General features: G+C 39.5%; 1 protein-coding gene across 2 annotated transcripts in view; it reads left to right on the top strand.

The window, feature by feature from the left end:
* Nucleotides 1-497: 497 nt before the first annotated feature.
* Nmt2 (N-myristoyltransferase 2) overlaps nucleotides 498-27,169 on the top strand; it is a 46,312-nt gene continuing 19,640 nt past the window's right edge. The window contains exons 1-4 of one of the 2 annotated variants that reach the window (XM_046448257.2): nucleotides 505-667; nucleotides 21,729-21,864; nucleotides 22,253-22,295; nucleotides 26,103-26,247. In XM_046448257.2, the coding sequence (XP_046304213.1) occupies nucleotides 640-667; nucleotides 21,729-21,864; nucleotides 22,253-22,295; nucleotides 26,103-26,247 (352 nt within the window). In that variant the 5' untranslated portion in view covers nucleotides 505-639. Of the gene's footprint in view, nucleotides 668-21,728; nucleotides 21,865-22,252; nucleotides 22,296-26,102; nucleotides 26,248-27,169 lie in introns of both variants that reach the window. The other variant, XM_046448256.2, reaches the window with a different exon arrangement.

The following is a 27,169-nucleotide window of genomic DNA, read 5'->3' as shown; positions in this document are numbered from 1 at the left end:
TAAAAGCAAATGCGTGCGACGGGGCGGGAAGAGCTTCTGGAAGTCACTGGCCTAGGCATGCCTACTCCTTTGCAAAATTCACTGCCAAAGCCGAAGCGCTCCGAAACAGGCGGAGAGGTAAAATCGAGTGTTTTTGTGTTCCCAAAATGTGGGTGCCCAGCACAGTCCACACGTCGTGGCCTAGAGAATTGAGGCTAGGTCAGAGGAGAGGCTCAGGCTTGGCGGTGCAGAGCCGGTCGGCTCCTCACTGCCTCAGGCTGGGAGTCCCCCAGCTCCATCAACCCTCCCCCAAACTCCCGAGCGGCCGGGCTGGGGAAAACCCGCGCCCTCCGGCGGGTCGAGGTGGGAGTGGCGAGGCTGAGCTGTGGGCGGCGAAGGAGGGCGGGGTCAGGCGGGGAGGCAGGGCGGGCCCGGCGGGGTGGGCGGGGCGGGCGCGGAGCCTGGCTCCGGACTCGGAGCAGGACGGCGGGCGGCACTAGAGGGAGCTGCCGCCGCGCCCGCCCCGCCGTGCCGCGCCCGCCGCTCCGAGCGCCGCCTCCTCAGTCCGCGCCGCCGCGATGGCGGAGGACAGCGAGTCTGCGGCCAGCCAGCAGAGCCTGGAGCTGGACGACCAGGACACGTGCGGGATAGACGGGGACAATGAGGAAGAGACTGAGCACGCCAAAGGGTAGGAGGCGGCGCGCGGGCGCCACCGGGAACGACAGGGCGGAAACCGCACGCGCCTCGGGTCGCCGTTCGGGCTCGTTTCCCAGGGGTGTGGGGCCCCTCAGTGGCTCAGCTCCGTGGTAATTTCGCCCCGGCTCGAGACCATTGTGAAGTCCAGGTTGCAGGAGAGAGGAGGCCCGGAGTGGGCGGGGAGGCGGGGACCCCGGGCCAGGGACGGCGACGCGGTTGTCACCTGCCGCGCGTCCCCGCCGGCTGGCCTCGCCCATCCCCGCTGCTGGCTTTGGCCCCGTGGGGGCTGCTTGCTGCCCTTGCCAGCGAGTGACTCTCGGTGGGAACCAAGGAGAAGCGCGACGCCCTTCCCTTTGTGGCGGCGGCGTTCTTGACCGTCTGCGGCGCGTGGGATGGAAGTGGTCCTCCCCGTTCCTTGCCAACCTTCCTTGAGTCTTTTCACCCCTCCCCCTCCCCCAACCACCACCAGCCCCAGTGAAGTAATAACCGGCGAAGCCCGTGTGGGGAGTGGAACCGAGGTGTGCCCCTGGCGGTTTCTGGGCTGCTAGCGGCGAACTGCGCAAAGTTCTGCCTCCGCCGCCGGGCAGGGGGCGCCGAAGGGGTCCCGGCCCGGCCGGCTCCTGGGGACACTCAGTTTTGCCACCTTCCAGCGGATCCGCAGAGCTTTGTATAGAGCAGGGCTGACCCCCTGTACGGAGCTCCCACAGACTTGACCGCATCCTGCTTGCAAACCCAGGGTTTGCTCTCCAAAGTCAAATGCACCAAGTGTTTTAATACTTGGTCCGGTTTCTTCATCCTTTGCGCTTGCCCTCCTTTCCACCTTCAGACTTGATTTGCGCTTGTGTTGGAGAAAAGATTGCTTCTGGTTAAGGGTGGTATTGAAATTCTCTTTTTAAAGACTCCTGTTCTTTTCTTTTTAATTTTTTTTTATAGATGTTTGTATCATCCCTTTATCCTGTTGGATTCAAATTATGCGCCCGCACAGAGCAGTTATTCCTGCCCCCTTAGAACTGAGATTTTGTGTGAACCGTGGTGACTGTATAAGTGGGTCAGCCTAAAAACACGATTAGGGAGGCTTGAGTCACAGATGGCTTATTTATTCAGTTCATGGAGATATTCTTTAAATGATTGATGATTGAAAGTGTATTTGCATCCTATTTAAAGTCTACTGTAAGATTTATTTAAGAAAGGAACCCTTATTGACCTTTAGTGCGTTAGAAAATATTAAATGACAGATTAAGAAAAAGAAAAGCTGACTACATGTATCTTCCATTGGCAAGATGCTTTTTTTTTTTTTTTTAAACAGCGAGCACTTCAGTGGCAGCTGCAAGTACTGAATGTTATCATTCAAGTCTAGAAAAATTTTTAAAGAGAGGAAAGGAAATTGTACAGAAATCTGAGCCTGTGTTCTCTTTATGCAGTGATAGAAATTTGCCTGTGACAGATAGCTGAATAAAATATGTTTCTGAAACAATAGCTCTGTTACCAGAAATGGTTCCAGATGCAAGCTGATGGATTACTCGCATAAGTTCAGCTCCTCTTATCTTCCTGGGGAGAACCTGAATACTGTCCCCCCCCCCCCCCAATAATTTCTGTATATTCTTCTTTGTTTGATATTCTGGGTTAGGGATTTTATTAGGGTTTCATCACTTACACAGTGCAGAATGTTCATGGTACAGAGAATTACTCATCTGTGTGCCCATTGATCTGAGACTGTTCCCGGACACCTTGCTGGTAGGCTGAGTGAAGTTCCCAGAATAACACCCAAAGGCATCTTGGAGCCCTCTTCAGAGATTTCCAGATTTGTATCAACATGTTAATTAGGTGTTAGCATGGTTAATCAAAATCTAGAGATGCCCCATGGACTGAAATGTTTTAACCAAAAGCAGGTAATGTGATAATAACTTCTAGTGGAAAAAGATTAATATAATGGATTTATTGTAGTCTTTTAACATGTAAGAAGAGTCCTAAAACTCCAAGTGGCTGCTCTTGTTGGACTGCTTTTTTGGATTTGAATTTAGACAGTATGTGCCAGATTTGGGGGAGTGATTGTGTTTGATTTGGCTCCTGCATTGATGATACTGCTTGGTAGAAACCTAGGCTTTTCTGTTTTTTTTTATTTTTTAAGTAGTTCAAGTTTGTAAATGTTAAAATTTCAGAGTCCTCTTTTCTATACTTAGCCTCTTCATTCTCTACCACTTTAAATAAGCAACAAACAATGAGTCTTTAGATGAATGAGTAGGTTAATGCTTCACCTTTAAAAGACAGATTGTCACTCTGAGGCCAATTGGTGGTGGTCACTGCACAGAGTGGTAATTTACAGTAGTTTCCTTGTGGCCTGAAAGATTTAATTCATCCCCATCATTCAGGGTAATGTATTTGCTAGTTATTTTAACACAATGAGTTGAAACTATAGCCTCAGAAAAAAAATACCCAGTGAGATTATTATTTTGCATTAAAATCTAAATATTACTGTGTATGCTTTTATTTTCATAGGATTTTATGGACAAAAAGTATTTCATTTTATGGATGATGCTGAAATTACATGAATGAAATATGAGATTTTTGTGTTTCATTAAAAAGCAGTAGCATAAATATTATAAAGTGCTTGAATCTTATTACCTTTATGTCTTATTTTCATGGAAAATTTGCTCGTTTTTAACTTTTTGGTTCATTCAAGTATAGATGTGGCATATACTATAAAAATTTCATAAATTCCCAAAAAATGGGAAAGAGGAGAGATTATCAGTTTCATTTAGTGAGACTATATTCTGAGAAGTATAGTAATATTTTTGAACAATATGCAGCAAATTAGAAACAGGCTAATAGATGATTACCTAGAAAGATTCTTTTACTGGTTTGAACGTGTGATTTACAATTGGATAAAAATAAGTAGGTCTTAGTGAAGAACTTGAGGGAGCCTGAAAAATTTCAAGCAAATTAAAAGTTCTAAGGAAGTCTTGTTTATACTGTTATTTTCTTATAAAAACTTTCTACATAGATCAAAATTAGCTTCAGTCCAACTTCTTATATGAATTATTAGAAATAGGTTCAAGTGACTGAAAATAACTGCTAAAGTTGTCTGGAAGAGGTTACCTGTAGGATGAATTTCATAGGAACTTTCACATTTGGGTTTGAGGTTAGGCAGATAATTAAGAATCTTTAATATTTTAACACTGTGCTTGCTCTTTATGTGTTTATGTCTTCTGTTATTTTGTTCTGAAGGAATTTGGGAAATGGTTGAGGACTGGGTAAATTGTTGGAGCATTGGCTAAAACTTGCTATCTTCTTGCCCCATCCATGTACATCTTCTCCATTTGTGAACAACATCTGGTAGGGGTCAAAATCTCCACCCCACAAGCACAGTCATGTCTAGGGTTGAAATCAGTCACATAGTTGGTCTCCAAATAAAACTGATGTTTAAGTTGATAACAAAACCGGTTGCCATCATTAACTTTCAGAATGCATATGTTCTACACAAATTGATGTTTTTCATCCTTTTTCCATTAAGAGTTTCTCCCTCAGTATAGTCTGTGGGGAAATATCAACAATATTTATGTAGGGAATAAAAATAAACATGTGTATGTGTTGGCAGATAAGTGACTAAGTCCCTGGGGTAGATGTGATAATGTGATATAATTTTAGTATGTGAGAGTTAAGTTTCTTTTTTTTTTTTGGTACCAGGGATTGAACCCAGGGGTACTTAATCACTGAACCACATCCCCAGCCCCTTTTTATATTTTATTTAGAGACAGGTCTCCCTGAGTTACTTAGGGCCTCGCTAAATTGCTAAGGCTGTCTTTGAACTCTTGCCTCAGCCTTCCAAGCTGCTGGGATTACAGGCATGTGCCACCATACCTGGTGAGACATTTTTAAGGATTTTTTTTTTTCTAAGAAAAATTAAAGATCTGGTACTTGACAAAGATGAAAGCTTTGTAATACTTATTACACAGAATATGATCTCTCTTTTACCATCCCCCCAAAAAACTGAAATTACTCTGGGCAGCATACTTAATTTATTGTTGAGACTGACTATGGAAACTTCCCCTTAGTTATATGGATTCAGTGGGAATGTCCAGAAACTGACTGTAACTCTCAATAGAGTTTTCTTTTCTTGGGAAATTTATAACATAATTCAAAATTACTCTTTCTGAAATTTGATCTATTATCAGCTACAAGAATCGAAATGGAAAGATGTATTAAAAGCCCTTGCCCACGGGACCTCTTCAGTTCAAGAAATAGTTTTAAATGATCAAATATCAGCTTAAACTTGTGTCTGAGATGGTGATATCATCCTTTGGCCCAGAACAGACTCTCTTCCCTTCTCCCATTGTGGCTAAAATACCAAAAATTTCTAAGTATAGGACATGTACCTTGCCAACTTTGTTAATTAGCACCAGGATATACTATAAATCTATACTAGTTAAAATCAATTTGTTTTAACAGAACTAAAGTTCTGTTCCAAGTTCAAGAAAGGAGACAGGTTGTTATTCCACTTGAAAATATGTTAATCACTTTTACTTGTTATAAGAGTAAAAATATGCTTATTAAAAAATTCAAACAATAAAGTATATAGTGAATGAAAGTCCTTGGTTTTCCTAGAAATTCCTAGAAATGCCAGTTTAACGGTTTAATTAACTCACAAGTGGGTGTATGTGATTAACATGAATAGAATCATACTTCCATATGTTCCTTCATTACCTTGTATTTTTCACTATTACTGTTGTCTGCTAGAACTTTCTGGAATATAGAAATATCCAGTTTGATAGTCATTAACCACCTGGGGCAGTTGACCACTTAAGATGTGGCTAGTGTGACTGGGGAACTGAATTCTTTATTTATTTGAAATTAATTTAAATTTAAATACCCCTGTGTGACTGGTGGCTATCATATTAGACAGCTTATATCATATCTTGCCTGTGAATTTTCCATTACACTAAAAATATTTCTTTATTTTCTTGTCTTTTTGCAGGAAATGTTAAATTTTTATTCTTCTTCTTCTTCTTTTTTTTTAAATCCTGGGGCTTATCTTTACATTTTGAATAAGCATGTATTTAATCCATATTTCCCTATCAGTGTCAAAAATTAGTCATATTCTAAAACACTATATAATCTTACAAGACACAAATGTGTAGGAGGTTTTGCTTCCTAGGGTTTATTGAAATAGCCTGGAATTTTAGTTCCATGTGACTTCTTTAATATCTATCCTTGTGTCCCTAAAAATGTTCTTCTTAACCATTTGGTTAATTTCACATACGTGTTAAAAACTTTTTGGACTTTCCTGACAGTTTTCCTGTTGTTATTGCTTACCACTCTTCCTTATAAAACACATTCTTTCCTTTATTTACTTTCTAATTTAATTGTTTTTGCTTTTTCTTTCTTTTTGCAGTATTGGGGATTGAAGGCAGGATCTCACATGTACCAGGCAAACACTGAACTACATCCCAGCTCTTCATTTTTTCTTTTGAGACAGGGTCTCTCTAAATTTCCCAGGCTGGCCTCAAACTTACCATCCTCCTGCCGCATCTTCCAAAATCATTGGGATCCTAGGCATGCACCAACACATCCAGCTTAATTTTTTTGTCTTATGTTGGATGTGGCTAGTTCTTACATGTCTGAAGGTTCTGTTTCCTACACATAAAAACCATAGAGTGGACGTGCATGTAATTCTATAATAATTGTTCCCCCCTCCATCCATCCTTCTTTCCTTCCTTCCCTCCCTCCCTCCCTCCCTCCCTCCTTTGACCCTCTCTATTTTGCATTGCTGAAGATAGAACCTAGGGCCTTGAAATAGTTAAGACAAGTGCTTGACCACTGAACCACAGTCCCATCCCAACAATTATTTTTCTTTTAAACTCCACATACATTATGTTTTTATTTTCTAGTGTTTAGTGGTACAGAGACTGTTTTCTGTGCCAGTCTGCTTTGTTCTTATTTAGGTAACCTTATTCTTTTTGTTTGTTTGTCTTGTTTTCAGTCTAGAAGCTTCTAAGTTTTATCCCTATCCTGTAACCAAGAAATTTCCATGCTCTTTTACCTTCTAGGATCGTTGTTTCTTTAGTTAAACAAAATGACCCAAAGTAGTGCATATTTTGGGGGGCTTCTTGGGATTTAAGTTTTCATGGTCCTCAAGCATGTCCAGCCTGCCTCCAACTTCCCCCATCACTAGACTTGTAATGGTTTTGGTTCCTTTAACTGTTCTTCAACATTTGACCTCGGGTGCAATGCAGTTGTCTCGCTTTCACTTTACCCCTATGCCCTCACTAATGGACTGCTATTTACACTATTTACTGAAGGTATTGTGGATAATGGGGGAGGGGTGTGATTATAGCACAGCCAAAAACAACTTCAAATTCAGTGCCAGACATCAGTGCTCACTCACCAAGGGAATTTGTCCATCCACGCCCCTCTGTAAGTCATCATATGTGATTTCCCTCATGTCCTCTTCCTGTATCTCTACTTCAAATTCAAGGTCAACCCAAATGTCCTCTCTTTCATGAAGCCAAAGATGATGACCCCTGTCAGAGGTCTGAAGTCCTTAACGAATGTGTCCTTTCCATGGCACCTTCCCACTAGTGTCCCCCAGCCTGTCTCCCCGTCATCTGCTCAGGCAGACCCTTGTTCTACTGCCAAGGAAGACATGGCTCCTTGAGATAAGTGGCTTGTTGGGGGCTGCATGGCTGATAAGTGGGTAACATGGCTCTTTACAGCTGTTGCTGAATGTGTGTGGAACATCTACCCATTAGCTCAAGAAAAAGGAAATTTTATTTAAACATATAATAGGTGATTTCAAAATAAGGAACAGATAGTCTGTTAGAATTAGAGACCCAAGGTTTATTTATCTCTAGCCTCTGCTCCCTTCCTCCCTCCCGCTCAGCCCTGTCTCCTCTCCTCAGAGTCTTTGCTCCTTTGGCTTGTTGTGTAGGCAGTTTTGCTCTACCACGCACTCCTGCCATGATGTGCTACCTCACCAAAGCAACTGAGCCAGTTATGGACTGAAATCTCCCTTAGTGTTAGCCAAAATAAACCTTTTCCTTTTTTCTTTATAAGTTAGTTATTTCAAATATTTTGTTATAGTGATGGAAAGTTGACTGATAAAGTGGTCAGCAGTTGTTTTCAGAGAAGGAGATGGTGGGCACATGGCTGTGGACCAAATTGTGTGTCTTTTCAAATTCATACATTGAAGCCTAAATCTCTAGTGTGATGGTGTTAAGTCTTGAGGGTGGAGCCCTCATGATGGGTTTAGAGATGTAGAGAACAGAGCTCTGTCTCTCCACCAGAAAAAAGATTTGTCACTAGAACCCATCAGTACTGACACCCTGATCTTGAACTTCTAGCTTCCAGTAATATGAGAAACAAATGTCTGTTTTTTAAGCTACTCTGTCATTAGTATTTTCTAATAACAGCCTGAGCTGAATTAAGACACACCTCCAAATGTGTCTGCAAAGCAAGGAAAGGGTGTCTACCTGTTTACTCACAGTTCAGGCCAGCCTCTGCAACTTAATGAGACTGTCTCAAAATTAAAAAAAAAGAAAAAACTTTACTCCTCACACTTCAGATAGAGCCCTAATATCCAGAGTATACAAAGAACTCAAAAAATTAGACAATAAGAGAACAAACAACCCAATCAACAAATGGGCCAAGGACCTGAACAGACACTTCACAGAGGAGGACATACAGTCAATCAACAAGTACATGAAAAAATGCTCACCATCTCTAGCTGTCAGAGAAATGCAAATCAAAACCACCCTAAGATACCATCTCACTCCAGTAAGATTGGCAGCCATTAGGAAGTCAAACAACAACAAGTGCTGGCGAGGATGTGGGGAAAAGGGTACACTTGTACATTGCTGGTGGGACTGCAGATTGGTGCAGCCAATTTGGAAAGCAGTATGGAGATTTCTTGGAAAGCTGGGAATGGAGCCACCATTTGACCCAGCTATTCCCCTTCTTGGTCTATTCCCTAAAGACCTAAAAAGAGCATGCTACAGGGACACTGCTACATCGATGTTCATAGCAGCACAGTTCACAATAGCAAGACTGTGGAACCAACCTAGATGCCCTTCAATAGACGAATGGATAAAAAAAATGTGGCATTTATACACAATGGAGTATTACTCTGCATTAAAAAATGACAAAATCATAGAATTTACAGGGAAATGGATGGCATTAGAGCAGATTATGGTAAGTGAAGCTAGCCAATCCCTAAAAAACAAATGCCAAATGTCTTCTTTGATATAAGGAAAGTAACTAAGAACAGAGTAGGGACGAAGAACAGGAGAAGAAGATTAACATTTAACAGGGATGAGAGGTGGGAGGGAAAGGGAGAGAGAAGGTAAATTGCACGGTAATGGAAGGAGACCCTCAGGGTTATACAGTGGAGGGGGTAGAGAGAGAGGAGGGGAGGGGAGGGGAGAGGTGGGGAGGGGGGAGGGTGGATGATGGGAAAGGCAGCGGAGCACAACAGACACTAGTATGGCAATTTGTAAATCAATGGATGTGTAACTGATGTGAATCTGCAATCTGTGTATGGGGTGAAGGTGGGAGTTCATAACCCACTAGAATCAAAGTGTGGAATATGATATGTCAAGAAATTTGTAATGTTTTGAACAACCCACAATAAAAAATTAAGAAAAAAAAGAAAAAGAAAAAGGACTGGGATTATAGCTCATTAGTAAAGCAACACTGAATTCAATTCCCAGTACGAAAATAAATAGATAAATATCCTTGCTCCTTGATTAGCTTTGGGACATACAAAAAAGGAAGTAAAAAAATGAAAATTTTGTATGCAAGGGAATTTAGAAATAGGAATCTAATTTAAAAAGCACATCAAAATTTTAACTTTGCTAATACACATTAATATTATTAAATATAACAAAGGTAGTACAATGTTGAAATGAATCTCAGCCAGAAAGGATTTTTTTTTTAACTTATCTAATTTTAGTAAGCTGAGAAAGGACCAGAACTGAGAAAAGCCAGATGCTAGTAGATTTCAGCTATTCTATCAGAAAAAAAACACTTGTGAGCATGGGTGAAAAAAGCTATTAAAAGTGGGTAACTTTTTACTGATTTGGACTATCATAAAGGATGTATTCTGCCAAGTTTCTCAAGCCTTTTTTAAATTTGATTTTTCTACTTGTTATGTTCATTTCATTTTTAGGAAGAGTTTTGCTATTGTTGAACAGCTAATGTTCTTAGTCTTTAAGTTACATGTATTGATTTTAAAAAAACACACTTTTTTTAACCTTTTAAGACATTCTTCTTCTATTCTAATATTGGACTATTTTCAAAGATCGTTGTCACTTCGCAAACTAAACTTCACACTAGACTAGTTTCTGGCCAATGAGTGTTGAATAAAATTATATTATTAAACATTATCTCTTATCAGAAATCGTTTTTAGGGCTGTGGCTCAGTGGTGGAGTGCTTGCCTAGCATGTGTGGGGCACTGGGTTTGATCTATAGCACTGCATAAAAAACTAAACAAAAAATAAAAAAAAGAAAGAAATGGGTTTTTATGTGAAGTAGGCACCAAAATGGATTGATAATATGGGATTAATGTAGGAGAAGGCTAATGAGATAAGCCATACTTTCCCATGTTTAGAACTTGATAAGAGTTTAAATGAATATGCAATTGGAAGCAACCCAGTATCTATGAAAAGGGATTAGTTAACAATACAGACTGGAGGCCACTAGCGCAGGGATCAGCAAGATCCTATTCCAACCAGGCTTGAATCCTGGGCTTGCTATTCAGCCATGGAGAGCTCACAGCCCCTGATGACAGCTGGAAGGTTGGCTTTCTGCTTTGGATTGTGGTTACACTTGGGGAAAAAAAATGAAGAAATCAATAGTGGAATTCCACAGATGAGCCACTGACAAAAGTCACATGACTTCTTCAAGCACCTGCACTGCAGTTAAAATCCATTATTGAATTGGATGGTCTTGTGATAATCTCGTGATGATGTGTGCTCTTGATCCAAGATGGAGACAGATTTGTGGCAAGTACAACTGATAATTTGGGTCATCCTTAGCCGTCTTCCCCAGCTGTGGATATGAATTATCTTTCATCAGCGGGGCAATGCAATGCACCTTGGGGTGACCTTTACTGTTTTTAATAAACTGAACCAAAACCTCCTCATGCTTGTTTTTCCTCTCTCTCTCTCTTTTTTTTTTTCTTGTGTATTGGGGATTGAACTCAGGTGTGCTCTACCACTGAACAACATCTCCAGGCCTTTTTTATTTTGAGATAGGCTCTAAGTTGCCCAGGTTGGCCCCAAACTTTAACTCCCACCTCATCTGCATCAGTTGCTAGGATTACAGGTGTGCACCACCTGCCTGGCCCTTGTGTTTTCTTTCTAGTGTAATCCCTTTTCTTCTAGGGAAGTGATGTCCTAACCAGGGCACCAGGGTTGTGCACATGCATATGGTACTAAAGATCTGTCTTGATTTGAAGAAGACAATGAAGATTAATGAAAAAATATTTAAAGATTTTGAGTAGGCAGTGCACAAAAGAAGATTCAAAAATTGCCAAGAAATACCTAAAAGGATGGTTAACCAGTAAAAATGTAAAAATAAGCATTACATTATGTAATTACATGGATTTGGGAGCCATAATGGGTGGATCTGAGTCCTGGCCCTGTCATTATAGCTATGTGACTTTTAGTGGGTTACTTAATCTCTGCATAAGCAATTACAGTTGCTTTTCTAAAAAATGGGAGTAGGGGCTGGGGTTGTGGCCAGCGGTAGAGTATTCACCTAGCACATGCAAGGCTATAGGTTCAATCCTCAGCACCACATAAAAATAAATAAATAAAGGTATTATGCCCAACTACAACTAAAAAATAAATTTTTAAAAAAATGGGAGTAATAATAATGGGACTTATCTCAAAAGTTACCCAGTTGACAGTGCACGAGGTCAGTATCTACCATACTTATACTGCCTGACACATAGTTAGTGTTCTGAATTGTTAGCTGCTGGGACAGTGATGGTGATGATTGTGGTGGTGATGGGGGTAATGGTGATGGAGGCAGTGGTGATTGAGATAATGGCTGTGATAGTAGTGGTAGCAGTGCAGATTATGGTGGTGGTGATAATGGCGATGGTGACGATGGTAATGATGATGGTAATTGGTTGCTTCAGTTTACATTTGCCTGGAGTATATTAGTTTTTCGTTTCCTCACATTATTCTATTATTAGACTACAGGCTTGTGAAGTCAGTGGATAAAATGCCATCTTTTTAAAATTTGTTGGCCGTTAGGGCATCCTTTATTGTGAAGTGCTTATTCATATCCTCATCCCATTCCTCTCTCAGTCTTTTGTCTTTTTCATATTGATTTTTTTGGTTGATTTCTCATTCATCCAGCAAATATTTATTGAGAAGCTTTAATATGTCGGATGCTAGGGACACAATGGAAAACCCTGTTTTTATGGATCTTATGTACCCCTGAAGAGGAAACAGAAACACTGAGAGTTAAATAATACTCTTAAAGTAACACAGCTGGGAAGTAAGGGAGCCAGATTCAAACCCATCCTAGCTAATGCCTGCCGTCCTGGACAGGATATTATTTTGCCGCTAAATTAGAGATCAAGCATGGAGGGGAAAATAGCTTCTTATATATTTTAGCTATTAGAACTTTGTCGCATGTTTTATAAATATCTTGCCTCACTGAATTGTTTTGAATTTTTGTTTATAATTACTTTGCCATGACATGTTTCATTTTGATGTAGACAAAATTATCATCTTTTATCCTACAGTTGGTACTTCTAGGTCCTCACCTAAGAAATTTTTTCCTTTTCTGAAATTAAAAAGTGATTACTTAGTTCCTTCAGTTCTTCCTTCAGCACATTACTTGAGATATTTACTTCAGTGCTATGTGCCAGACACTGTTCTAGACATTGGACAATTGTGAACTAAGTGGGCAAAACTTAGTTTTCATTTTCCAAGTTTGGGTCTTAAACTTATTTGGAATTTGCTTTTGAATATTGTGGGAAAGTAGCAATTATTTTCATTTTTCTCTGATGGGAATTCAGTTTCTCAGATGCTTCTGAGTGAAAGATTCATATTTGCACTACTACTTTTGATGAAATCTTTATCATATACCTGGTTCCTATGTATTGAGTTGTTACTGGCATGTCTGTTAATAGTTTAGTGATCTTTTTCTCTAGTTCCAGTCTCTCTTGGGTATATATATTTTTATTTTATCTCTTAAAAATGTTTTAGTTGTAAAACCATTGTGATTCTTAAGGACAGATCAGAAAATACATTAAAATAAAAGATTACTCATCTGTAATCCCACCATTTTCTTTTTCTTTTTTCAATACTGGGGATTGAACTCAAGGTTTCACACATGGTAGGCAAATGCTCTACCACTAAGCTATATCTTTTGCCCTAATCTCACCATTTTTCTTTTTGTTATTGTTTTCAGTTTTGCTTATTTGGTACTGGGGATTAAACTCAGGGGTGCTTTACCACTGAGTTACATCCCAGCCCTTTTTATTGTTTATTTTCAGACAGTGTCTTGTAAGTTGTTTACTAAATTGCTAAATTGCTGAGGTTGGCCTTAAACTTGCTATCCTCCTGCCTCAGCCTCCTGAGTTGCTGGAATTACAGGTATGCACCACTGTACCTGGCCAGTCTTACCATTTTCTATGCAGGTAATTGGAAATCAAGAGGGAGAATATTTGTATCAAACCACTGATGTTTCCTCTTTTGCCCAGTGAGTGGGGAAGAGCTGAGTGATCATTTATTCTGTAAAGTTTAACATTGCTTCTCATCTTTGGAATTCATATTCTGTTTAAATTGAGCATGTTTCATGTGACTCTTAAAATTAATGTATTAGTTATGATTGGTTGAGCTGTTATAGATCCTGTGTTAAGTCAGCTTTTGGTCACTATGACAAAATACCTGAGAAAAACAACCAAAAGAAGGAAAGAGGGGCCGGGTAGCTCAGTGGCGGAGTGCTTGCCTAGCATTATCATGAGGCACTGGGTTCGATCCCCAACACCACAAAGAAATGAACAAATAAAATAGAGGTATTGTGTCCATCTACAACTAAAAAAAATATTAAAAAAAAAGAAGGAAAGATTTATTTTGCTTGATGGTTTCAGTCCAGGGTTGGCTGGCTTCATTGCTTTGGACCCAAGGTTAGGCACACCATCATGGTGGAATGGTGTAATGGATCAACACCCTGCTTACCTCCCCTGGTGGCTGGGAAGGAAAGAGAGAGAAAGGAAGAGGAAGGGACTGGTGATAAGATATAGTCTCCAAAGGCATGACCCTGAAGACCCACTCTTTTAGTTAGCTCCCACCTCCAAGAGTTTCTGTTTCCTTCCAGCTGTGACTCATTTAGTGGATTAATCCATTGAAGAGGATAGAGCCCCTAGGATCGAATTACTTTCCTAAGACCCCACCTCTGAACACTTCTGCATTGGGAATTATACATGAGCATTGGGGGACATTGCAAATTTAAACTGCAATACACCCTAATATGTGATTGCTCAATGCAGTGGATATTTCCTTCTTGTCTATGTAATGGTCTTGAGCATGTGTTCAGGTAATGATGCTTATTTGGTCATTCAGAGACTAGATGTCCTTCATTATGTGCCTCTGCCATCCTTTTAGTATCTTCTCCCTACATTTGCATCTAGTTATTATAAGGGAAAGAAAGAGCATGGTAAAGTCTACCTCAGGGTTTCCATGCCAACAGGAAGCAGCAAACACCAGTTCTGCTCACTTTTCAGTGACTAGAACTTGGTGACCACACCTGACTGCCAGGGAGCTGGGAATTGTCCAGCTGTGAACGCAGAGAGAAAGGAAAATAGATATTTTGGAATTCTCCTGGACCAAGTGTGAAATGTTTCCATGGCTCTGTTACATTGGCTCTTGCTTTAAGTTCTGTCTGTAGATTCCATGGATATTTCTTCAAAATTTTCTGGTGTGTCTCATTAAATATTTGATGTTTTCACAGCTGAGAGGGAGTGTATTGGTTTCACCTGAGGTTTGAATATTCCCAGAGATTCTTCTAGACACGCTGAAGTGTCTGTACTTTTTGAGGCAGCAAAATTGAGAACCTTTTTTTATGGATCTTTCATATGAATGTTGGGGGATAAGAAATTGGAATTTCTCTTCTTGAAGCTCAAGAGACTTTTAAAAAAAGAGTGGCATGATTTCTGCAGCTGAATTTCTGTGACTCTGTAATTGGCCTCAAGCACTGAAGTCTGAATCAGACTCTTAATATGATTTCAAAGAAGAATCATCTCCTAAGCAAGAGTTTTTCTTTATTGTCCAGAAGCCTGCTCAACCTCTTTCCCACCCAGACATTTTAATGTCTCTGTTCTACATGTCTCTCTTCAGAGACCTGGATTCTGGTAGGGAACAGACCCCAACCAGGTGGCTGTAGGCAGCTCTGCATCTGCTCGTGCCTCACCACTATCCTGCCGTATCCAGGGAAGAGTTTCACTTGTTAAATTTTATTCTTAAAATTTTTAAAAATGTATTTTTGGTACTAGAGATTGAACCCAGGGGCACTTAACCACTGAGCCACATCCCCAGCCCTTTTAAAAATATTTTATTTAGATAAAGGGTCTCACTGAGTTGCTTAGGGTCTTGCTATGTTGTTGAGGCTGGCTTTGAACTTGCAGTCCTCCTGCCTCAGGCTCCCAAGTTCTGGGATTACAGGTGTGTGCCACCACACCCAGCTCACTTGTTAATTTTTAAAAACAGTTTCATTGAAATACACGTACCATAGAGTTTATCCATTTAAAGTATACAATTCAGTAGCTTTTAGAATATTTACAGAGTTGTGCAACCATCACCACAATCAATTTATAACATTTCCATCATTCCAGAAAGAAATTGACACCCTTAGCCATCAACCCACTACCCCTCCAGCTCCCCAGCCCCTGGCAACCACAAATCTGCCTTCTGTTTCTATGGATATGCCTGTTTGGATGTTTTCTATAAATCCAATAATAATAATACATGGCCCTTTACCTAACTGGCATCTTTCACTTACTGTGTTTTCAAGATTCACTTTGTTATAATATGTATAAACATTCATTTTTAATTGCTAAATAATATTCCATTGCATAGATATACCATATTCCCTTATGCATTCTTCTGGCTATGAACATTTGGTGGGGGAGCCATTAAGAATAAGGCCACTATGTGATACATGCATACCAATGCATACCAGCACAATCCACAATATCCAAGTTATAGAACCAGACTAGGTGCCCATCAATAAATGAATGGATAAAGAAGTGTGGGATATATACCCAATGGAGTTCTACTCAGCCATAAAGAAGGATGAAATTATGTTACTTACTGGTAAATGGATGAAACTGCAGAACATCATGCTAAGTGAAATAAGACAGACTCAGAAAGTTAAGGGACAGATGTTTTCTCTTATGCAGAAGCTAGAGAGAAAAAGGGAATTAAAAAAGAGGATCTCATTAAAATAGAAGGGAGATCAGAGTAGAAGTGAGGGCACCAAGGGAGAGGGAGGAGGGACCAATAGAATAGAGGAAGGTGATCAGTGGGAAGGAAGAGGGAGGGAAAGAAGAAATACTGGGGACTGCAATGGAGAAAACTAATGTTATGTGCTTTTATGAATACATCAAAATAAACCCCACTATTATGTATAACTATAATGTACTAAAATACAATGAAAAAAAAGAAGGCTATTATGAATGTTCATATACAAGTTTACTAAATGGGTACATTTTTCATTTCTCTTTGGGAATACCTGGGAGTGTAATTACTGGATTATATTGGAAATCTGTATTTTCTATTCTCAGGACCCACAAACAAAGATTGCTTGCCAAAGTAGCTTCACCATTTTACATTCCCACTAGCAGTGTACAAGGGTTCCAATTTCTCTCTATCCTCACCAAAACTTTTTATTATCTTTTTATTGATTGATTGATTGCACTGGGGATTAAGCTCAGGCGTGCCTAATCACTGAGCCATATCCTCAGCTCTTTTTTATTTTCTATTTTGAGACAGGGTCTTGCTAAGTTGCTTAGGGTCTTGCTAAGTTGCTGAGGCTGGTATCAAACTTGTGATCTTCCTCCTGCCCCAGCCTCCTGAATTGCTGGAATTAGAGGTATGCACCATCATACCCAGCCCATTATCTTTTTTATTACAGTTATCCTAGTAATGTGAAGTGGTATCCTTGTCACCTCTTATTCCCAATTCTGGTTTTCTTAAGACTTCTGAGAAATGGAACAGTAGCTCTTCCTTATTCAAGGGCTGGAATGTTTGGAGCATGTGTCTGGGAGGTTAGAGGAGAGATGACTCATTTAGTGTCCATTTTTGTAGCTCCCTGCCAATTGATTTTAATGTTCAGATGAGAAAGGGAAGGGCAAGGAATCCCTTTTGAACTAGTTAACAAAAAATGAGTACAGTTGCCCCATTATACCAAAATTTAAAAAAAGTATAATTTTAGCAATACAGTTTTGGTAAGGGAGTTTTGGTGAGTACGGTAGTTAACTCCCAAAGTGTAATTAATGGAAGATTTCATTATACAAGTGTTCTAAAAATGATAGAATAGATGATGTAATCTTATTTAAAGAATTTTTGGTGAAATAGTCTGGTGTTTTTATTTTTTAATTATCTCTGTATTCACTCCAGCTTCCATGAGTTTAATTTATCTGCTTTAGAAAAAAATGAATCCACCTAGGACAACGACTTCTTTCTAGATCATTGAAGGAGGCATTTTTTTTTTTTAAAGAGAGAGAGAGTGAGAGAGAGAGAGAGATAGAATTTTTTAATATTTATTTTTTAGTTTTCGGTGGAGATAACATCTTTGTTTGTATGTGGTGCTGAGGATCGAACCCAGGCCGCATGCATGCCAGGCGAGCGTGCTACCGCTTGAGCCACATCCCCAGCCCCTGAAGGAGGCATTTTGATCCAATTGGACAGGCATGTGTTTCAAAGCATTTGAACCAGTCACAACATCTCATTCTGTATTCCTCTCTTAGAAAGTTTCTCGGGAATTTGGAGCTATTTTAAACTGGGTGTATTATAAGAAAAGCTGCATGGTCCTGGGCTTCTAGTGGTTTCTAGGAAAGCCTTAACCAGCAACAATTAAATAGTGGGTGAGGGCAGAAGAGGGATAATTCCCTGGATTGTGAAGCCCAGGAATGTCCTCAATGATGTCCGCCTCCCTGTGCACCCAACCCAAGGCCCAGCTCATAGTAATGTTCAGTAAATACTTTAGAATAGGTTGCAAAGGCTCTGCCATCACAGTATGGGAAATTGTAGCTTTCTGTGGTTTTTCACTGCCTGGTAATGTATGATTAATCCACCTCAAGAGTCAGAATCATTCATTCATTCAACAGGCATTTGTTACTACTATCGTAATCTGAGGCATTAGAGACCTAAGGGATGCAGGTGTGAAATAGATTTCTTATGTAACATACACATGACTGCATAAGTCATGCAATAACAGGATAGCAAATTCATCATTTATAAGGTGGCAACCTTGGGAACATGAAGGAAAGCCTAAAATATTCTTGATCTCAATCAGAGACTATACAAAGTTGTATATATCCACAGCTGACTTCTAGCTCCAATACCTGGCTGTGATATGTTTGTTTAAGCCCAATTGCTAGTCAGATATTTATGGGCATTCTTAGTCACCAGATGATTTTTAAATATAAACATCATGATAGTACAGATTTAATTCTACTGATGAAAGTAAATGCTCATTTCGGGGTGAGAATGCAGTACTATTTTTAGACCACTAGGGCACCACTTGACAAGGTCTTAGTGTATCTTCAAAAATGAGCACTGCTTTCTAATTTTGGATTAGGAACGGGGAAATATGAATCTATAGCTCATATACTTGTGTCTTAAACAGTTTCCTCTCACTATTGAACATACATTTCATATTTTGATTTTACGGAGGAATGAATTACCCATTTTAGATTTAAAAATTTACTACTTTAACACATGAATAACTGGTGGGAAGGGAGCCCTTTATAACCTAGATATTGAGCACTGAGGCTATCACTCTATCAGTTGGGGTCCTCCTGGTTATGAAGTGGTAAAAACCACCTCACAGTTCTGCTACTTAAGTCTCAAAGGTCTGTTTCCCTCTCATGCTACCTGGGGGTGGGCAGGTTCCTGTGTGTGAGTTATTACCCAGGTGTCTTGGCTGGAGGAGATGCCATCAGTCAATACTCATTTTGATTCAAGGCTTCAAGACTTGGCAGGGAAACCCGAGAGGGCAAGAGAAAGCATAATGGCTCTGAAATGCTTTGGCCCAGGGGGAAGGCATCAGCACTCTTCACAGGCCCTTGGCCTGTGGATTGAACCCAGGGGCACTTAAACACTGAGCCACATCCCCAGCACTTTTTTATATTTCAGTTAGAGACAGAGTCTTGCTGAGTTGCTTGGGGCCTCATTAAGTTGCTGAGGCTTGCTTTGAACTCATGATCCTCTTACCTCAGCCACCCCTCCCTGCGCCCACCACCCCCCAGCTGCTAGGATTACAGGTGTGCCCCACCATGGCCAGCTTTAATGGGACTTTCTTGTATTTATAATATACTTTTGGAAAGCAGGGACATGGTATATAGCAGGCACATTTTATTCCAAATGGGTTGGAAAGCTAACTTTTTCTCAAAAATAATTAAAATAATAGAGGAAAAAAAGGCAAATAAGGATATTTACACTATTTGGAATAAGAGACATCTTTGTAAGCAAGATTTAAAAGCCATGAAGCCACAAGGGGAACATTTTCAATATTAGATTACATAAAAAATTTTTAAAACATACCATAAATAAGGCTTAAAACTAAAAAACAAATGAGTAAAATATTCGTGATCTAAATAACAGACCCAAACTAAGTGATGTGATCCAAGCATGAAGTCATATTACTCTCCTAGGATTGTGGTGGGGCTTAAACGAGATTAAGTGCCCAAAGTAGATACTTAATGTAGGTGCTACTGATACTTTAAAGAATGCCTACAAATCACTTTTAAAAGACAACTAATAAAAAGGGGATATAAACAAACAATTTTATGAAACAATGTAAATGGCCAATAAACATATAAGAAGATGTATGACCACACTCCTGACTAAATAAAAAACAAATTAAGTGTGCAGTGAGATCTGTGAGATGTTTTCTACCTCTAGTAAGTCCCCCCTTCACAGTGAGAGGAGTGACACTAGTGCAGGGCTGGCACAGGTGGATGGACGCCGTTTGATTTCCTGTTGCTAGGGTATACTTTATTTGGTACACTATTTAGGGAAGAGTCTAAATTGTACAATAAAACCGAAATCGCTTTCACTTAGCCTTTCCACCTTCGGACATACCAGCTTGAATGCAGAAATATGTTAAGTACCTGAATATATATATATATATATATATATATATATTTTTTTTTTTTTTTTTTTTTTTTTTTTCAGCAGCCTTTTTAACCTAGGAATGGCTCAATAAAATGTGTCTATCTCCATAGTGGAGTGTGCCAGCTGCTGAAGAGAAATGAGGTAGCTCAGGGTGTCCTGGTGTGGAAAGAACTCCAAGATACTTGTAAAGTGGAAGAGGGAGAATGCACGTTTCAAAATTTTATGTTTGGGGCTATGATTGAAGCTCAGTGGTAGAGCACTCGCCTGCCATGTGTAAGGCACTGGGTTCAATCCTCAGCACCACATAAAAATAAAATAAAGGTATTGTGTTCACCTACAACTAAATTTTTCTTTTTGTTTAAGATTAAATTTTTGCCCCAGTAGCTCAGGAGGTTGAAACAGGAGGATTGCGGTTTCAAAGTCAGCCTCAGCAATGGCGAGGAACTAAGCAACTCAGTGAGTCCCTGTCTCTAAAAATACAAAATAGTTCTGGGGATGTGGTTCAGTAGTTGAGTGCTCCTGGGTTCAAACCCTAGTATCCCCGCTGCAAAGAAAGATTAAATTTTTTTAAAAAAATTATTCATAGTGAGGGGCTGGGTTCGTGGCTCCGTGGTAGGGTGCTTGCCTAGCATGTATGAGGCACTGGGTTTGATCCTCAACACCACATAAATATAAATAAAATTTAAAAGTTTAAAAAATTATAGTAAAAACAAGGAACATCCTTAGAGAAGTAAGACAATTTTTGAACCGCACATACCAGAAACAGTATTGATTGCCTTTGACTATTATAAGATGCCTAATACATATTACTAACATTTGAGTCTTATATGATGAATATATATGATAGTTAAATAAAAATTCAGAAAGAAATAAGCAGGGACAGATAAAGCAGATTGATTTACAATAATAGATCAGAACTAAGTTTTCAACTTTCCCTACATGGGGTGGGCAATGATGTAATAATGATTGCTGATGCTAAATTTTAATTTATGTTCCAGGTTTTTGGTGGCTGAGTAAGAAGTCCAAATAAATAGAAAATTTAAATCTCCTTGTGTCTTTTTCTTTTTGCTCTTTTAGAAGACAACACATAAGATGACAAGGGTTCTTATTGGAAGTGTTTCACCAGTTAATGTTTTTGTCAATTGAGTTTTTTATTGTTACCCCTCCTAGTAAAAATCTTTATCAGGAAAAATATAATCATCTAAAGAAAAAGTTTCTTTCATTTCTGTTGCTGTAAGATGAGTAGTTTGGTGGGCTAGGGTTATAGTTCTAGGTCTATCATGTGCAAGGTCTGGGATTTGATTCCTAGCACTGAAGGAGGGGGAAAAAAAGATTGGTGTTTTGTTGTCCCCAAGAGATGTTTATAATGGAATTTTTCACATGTATCTCTCCCTTAAAAGACTGAGTAAGAAGTAGATTAATAGTGCAGTGATAACCATGAAAGCTATTTGATTTTAGTTATAAATGTGGTTTATATCTGCAGCTTTCCTGCTTTAGGTGACTTCTAATCACCTAAATGATGATATCATGGACTAATATTTTTCTGCATTGACATCTTAATCTGACTACCTTTCATATCCCACTTACACCCTAACAGTTATTTTCTAGTGTGTTTTTCTAAGTGATTAATTTTATGCAACTTAATTTTATATAATGACTTCTTTCTTTGGTTTGTTTTACCCTTCTGGCGTTTCTTACAGAAGTCCTGCAGGGGATTTGGGAGCCAAAAAGAAAAAGAAGAAACAGAAGAGGAAAAAAGAGAAGCCTAATTCTGGAGGCACCAAGTCCGACTCTGCATCTGATTCCCAGGAGATTAAAATTCAGCCGCCTTCAAAAGTGAGAGCCTGTTTTCTTCTCACCTCTGTGGTTCCTCATGCAGATGAGAGTGGGTTTGTGCAGTGTAGCGCCCTGCTGGACCAGATGCTCTGTAGTTAGCGTTTTGCTGTGACTGTTTGAATGGCATAGTAGCTGGGAGGTATTTACAGCCTCCCTAAAACTGACTCTGACACCCACCTAAAGAGGTACTTCTGTGCTTTTGTGTGTGTGTGTGTGTGTGTGTACCTTCCCTTTCTCAGTGCATTAGTATTTAGATTGTAGTTGTAGAAGAAAGTCTCAGTGTGAGCTTGCAAGGTTTTTTGAAATTACACTTAATAATTTGATTATTTTAGTTCAGAAGATATTTACATTTTAATTTTTCTGGGTGTCTGTCTAATTACCTGCCTAGCACAACACCATCTGGCATCAGATTTCAGCGGGAACAGCCATGGGTAAGTCTTATGTTGACTTTGAATCAGAACAGTGTCAGTGACTTTCTCATTCTGTTGTCAAGGGCGGGGAATATCTCCTCACATTCTCCCTGAAGAAACACCCATTTTAGACTAAACCAGAAGTTGTCCAGCTGGGCCCCCTGTTGGTAGACTGCTGGCACAGCAGAGGGTTGGTAGTGCAGTATAGGTGTATGGTGGTGCAAATGGTGGCCACCCTGTCTGTGGAGCCAGCCCGCCTCAGGCTGGCTAAGAACACAGCCCGTGTATGGAGGGCTCCCAGGAAGCCCAGAGCCCTCTTGATACAGAACATCCAGAGCCTAAAGGAACAGAATTAGAAGTATAATGAAATCAAGATGATGGTTGTAGCTCCAAATAAGTTTTCCTAGGTGGTGTGTGCTGTCATGGCAATGTCCTAAGACCTTGAGCTTGGCCCTGGCTCCATCACACCTTAAGACTATTTCCCTATCTGTAAATGTGTTTCCTTCTCCCCAACTCACAGGCTGTCATGAGGTTAAAATGAGGTTTTTTTTTTTTTTAAGAGTTTGTATTACAAAGCACTGCATATGTAGCAGGTATTACTATTATGCAGGTTTTTTGTGTTTAATTTTTTTCTTATACAGAGCTTACATTCTGTCACGTAATGAATCTTGTGGGTAGTTTGTTGTTGTTTTTGTTGTTGTTATTATTACCTGCTTTACACAAAACCAGGAATCACTGAGAAGGAAAATTACTTGCCCCAGTTTTGCCCTGACTGACTTTGTGGGGAGAGAAGAAAGTGGAGTCTTCCTCCCTAGCTTTTCAACTTGCTTCTCAGGTAATAAATACTCTGTCCACTAGCCATAAGTTCCCAGGTAACTCATCGGAGAATACCACAATGAGCTTGCAAAATGTTTCTCCCATTTCTAAATGTTGCTTTGTCAGATAAATGCAGTGTCACTTACCTGCAGTTGTGGCATCTCCTTTTGCTTCTACCATCCCATCAGCTTCCACCCATCCCTCCACCCTAGTGAATCTGAGCCCTTCGCTCACCTTGATCACTGATGCAAAACTGGAGCCAAACAAGGCAGGAGGAACTGTAAGCATTGTCTAGTAGAGAGTTTCTATTCATTTTTAAATAGGAGCAAGTCAGCAGTGTTGTAATGTGGGTTTTCCTCTGTTGTATTTTTTTCAAAAACTGGAGCTTTTCCCCCTTCAGCTCATGCCAGCTCTAGATAACACTGTAATTTACAATGGACTACATTTGGGGAATATTCTCTCTCTTTCTTTATTCCCTCCCTCCCTTCCTCCCTCTCTTCATTCTTCCTTCCTTCCTTCCTTCTGTGGTGGGGATTGAACTAGGGCCTTGTGCATGCCAAGCAGGTGCTCTATGCTAGAGCTATATCTCCAGCCCCTTCTTATAGCCATTTTAGTGGTGGAGGACTTGGACATTTTCTCCAAGACATTAAATTTAGCAAATAATAGGTAAAGATATCATTGATGCTTAGTATTCCATATGGAGCAAATGTAGAAGAGGAATACTTGCCTTTTACATAAGAGTTTAATAGTGGGCACTAATATGGAACTAATATATATTCTCATCTTTCTTCCCAGGTTGTGCTTTTATGGAAGGTGAATGGGTAGGGTTAGAATTTGTCATAGGGCTGGAAGTATAGCTTAGTGGTAAAGCACTTGCTTAGCATGTGCTAGGCCCTGGAAAGAAAACAAAAAAAGGAATTTATCATAGCTGAGTTGTCCTTATTGATTTGTCACCATGGATTTGAAACTTGTGCTTACTTAAATCTACTTTCAGAGAGCATTTAAATAGGTCTGGGGTGCAGCTCTGTGGTAGAATACTTGCCTAGTATGGGTTTGATTCCTATTACCACAAAGAAAAAACAAAAGAGAAAGCATTTTAATAGTGATCATCAAGATGTTAATATTTTACAAACGGTCATTTCATTTAATGGGTTCTAGTTAACCTGATGATGCTAACTAGGTAGCACATAGATCACTGTGAGACCTTCCCCATAGAGTTGGGATTATCATTGGCTTCTTTTGAACAAAGGTGCCAATTCATGTTTGCTGCAAAATAATTTGCTTTTTGATGCATTAATTAGTGTTAGAAGACTTGACTCCTGGGAAAGAAAAATTATCAAGACAAATTCAGTGTAGACCTTGTCAATATATTTTTGTAAGCCTGGTCTCTACTTTGCCTTTTAAGCTAAATTTAAATGCATGTTCAAACATTGTTAGTCAAAATGTGCTGTGATCTCAATTCCCATTGAAGTCATAGTCTCTTAATAGATTGTGTTGTTGGGGTTCAAATGGATGTAAATTTTGTTTACCTAGAAATCAATTACTTATAATGTTGGAAAATCAAAAGAGACTCAAGCAAAAAGAATAATGCCAAAATACAATAAATTAGAACAGGAAAAATACTTTGGTAAATTTCTATGTGTCATTAAGATGGCCCTTATGATTTAGATGTCAATCAATATGTAAGATGAACAGCTTACAAAAATCATGGCGATCCTGGGTTATGTCATTAGACTTCTGAGTGGAGGTGCTAAACCCGCCTCCAGTTAGACTTTAGGACTTTGTTTTCTGGATCATTTTAGTATCAAGAACCCTAAGGAACCAGTGAATAAAGCAGCCACAGGATAGTCTCTGTGTAATGAAACCTGTTTTGTGCTGTGTCAAATGGATAAGCTTCCCAGGTTAAAATGATTTGCTCCAGACCACAGATTTCAAAGTTGAGCAGAAGTCCAAAGGTACTGTTTATAAACCCCTGAGGGTCAATCTCATTTTTTCTTTGTGTCCATACAACAAAACCAAAGGCTCTGTAATTTCTTCTAACTACTTCAAAATTGCAGTGAAAAATATTCCTTGAGTGCTATCAGGATTCTGAAACTTTTCAGTTTGCTTATTGAGAAAAAGTCCCTGATTTCCACATTTAGTCCTATACATTGCCCTCTCATTAACACATCATTTGAGGAATTACAAAAAGAGCTGGAGAGTCCCCAGGAGATGACAGGAATACTGCCTTTGAGAAGGGAACTTTAGAATTTAAAGGTATTGTACATTTTACAGACTGAGAATATGTTTTACTAAAAAGGAGGCTAGTTTTAAACACTTGAGTTGTGGGGGCGGGGTGGGACAGGTGGTAAGTGCTAAGGACTGGAGTTGCTTTTGGAGCTATTGGCCTTCTGTCACCAGGCTTGTCTCTAGAGGACTAGGTGAGGGGCTAGGAGAGGGGCTACGTGCGGTCCAGGAGGAAGGGACGTGATGAAGGGTTCCTTTCTTAATCATCTCCTTCCCAGCTTAGCACCAATTTCAGATTTCTTTTTCTTCCTTTTTTTTTTTTTTTAATTTAATGATCTTGTCTGCCTAGTTTCTGTTCTGGAAGTTGTTTCCTCCGTCCCCCCATTGCTACTGCAGAGCATTAAACCTGACAGTGGCTTGTGGCTGCCTGGCTGCTGTATGACAGTAATGCATGCACTGCATGTCACCCCTTTTGGTTTCTCCTTCCAGAGGAGCAGTGGTGGGACCATTGCAGTTGGGTGGGAATATGAAACAAAGGATGCTTCCATTTACTTTAGATTTCCCAAACTGCCAGAGCCCCATTCGAACTACAGAACTATTGTTACCTGTAACAAAATACATTGCTTATATCCTGATCCTGGAGCCGCAGCCTCCAGCAGACTTCGAGGAGGTTGGGCAGTGTTTAGGGATGGCAGTCTCTAAGGCAGATAAACATGCGTCTGCCCCAGGTTTAAGAGCAGCGGCAGCTTCCTCATACTTTGTGTCTCTGTGTCTTTGCTGTTCTAGAATCCCACCATCCCCATGCAGAAGCTACAGGACATCCAGAGAGCAATGGAGCTACTCTCCGCATGCCAGGGCCCTGCCAGGAACATTGACGAGGCTGCAAAACGCAGATACCAGTTTTGGGATACGCAGCCAGTACCTAAACTAAGTAAGCTCTTCCAATGCCCACCCTTCCCCCCAAAACAAGGGTTGATTAATAGTAATCAAAAATATGAAATAGATTTTACTTCATTTATATCATTTGCTCGATACCATAGATTCAAAGTTTACATAGAAGTAATATTTGTCTTTTTAAAATATAAATTTTAGGTAGTGACATTGGTTTTTAATTACAATGATTTTATTTGACTTGTATCCCTATTACAATATCCGATTTCCCTGCACTTGAAATATGATACCAAATTATATATAATATTATATATATAAAATGGTGTGTGATTCTCCTGTCACCTTTATTCTTCTCAGTTATGGAGTTGTTTTTTGTAAATATAAACTTAGCATTTTCACTCCTTGCTTATTTTGTAAGATGCAAAAGGTTTTCCCTATAACATCTTACTAAAATGTATAGTTTTATACCATTTAATGATAGGATTCTGAACACTCACCAGGGGCATTACTACTAATTCAGTAGCATCCTAGTGTCACATGGGAATTAGAGCATGTAATGAATGTGAAGATCTCATACTTTGGTATACTAAGAAACTACCATGGGGCCTCATCGCCTGATGCTTCCCTGTTCTATTAGATTTCGATTAGACTTTTACCAGTTAAGTAATCATAAACAAAATTTAATTGTTCCTCTTTCCCTTTATGGAAAAAAGATGATGTTTATAAATGCCATAAATATGTTAAAAAATACACAGTGTAAATTTCCTACTTTGTACTATGTATATGAAAGTAATTGTCATATAACTATTTCTGCACTGTGAGTTCAGGTTCTAAATTGATATCATATAAAGAATTGCCAGCCAGAACGCTAAATAGCTCAGCTATGTACAAAATAGTCCGTTTTCTCAAATATAAATCAAGAAGCAATTCTTTCCTATGCATTCAAATATTAGTTTTCAAAA

Source organism: Marmota monax, unplaced genomic scaffold, assembly GCF_021218885.2.
Source record: "Marmota monax isolate L192 unplaced genomic scaffold, Marmota_monax_Labrador192_F-V1.1 WCK01_AAM20220418_F8-fsc00066, whole genome shotgun sequence".
In the NCBI taxonomy this organism is placed as follows: domain Eukaryota; kingdom Metazoa; phylum Chordata; class Mammalia; order Rodentia; family Sciuridae; genus Marmota; species Marmota monax.
Note: the sequence above shows the minus strand (reverse complement) of the source record. Positions and strands in the feature narration are given on the sequence as shown.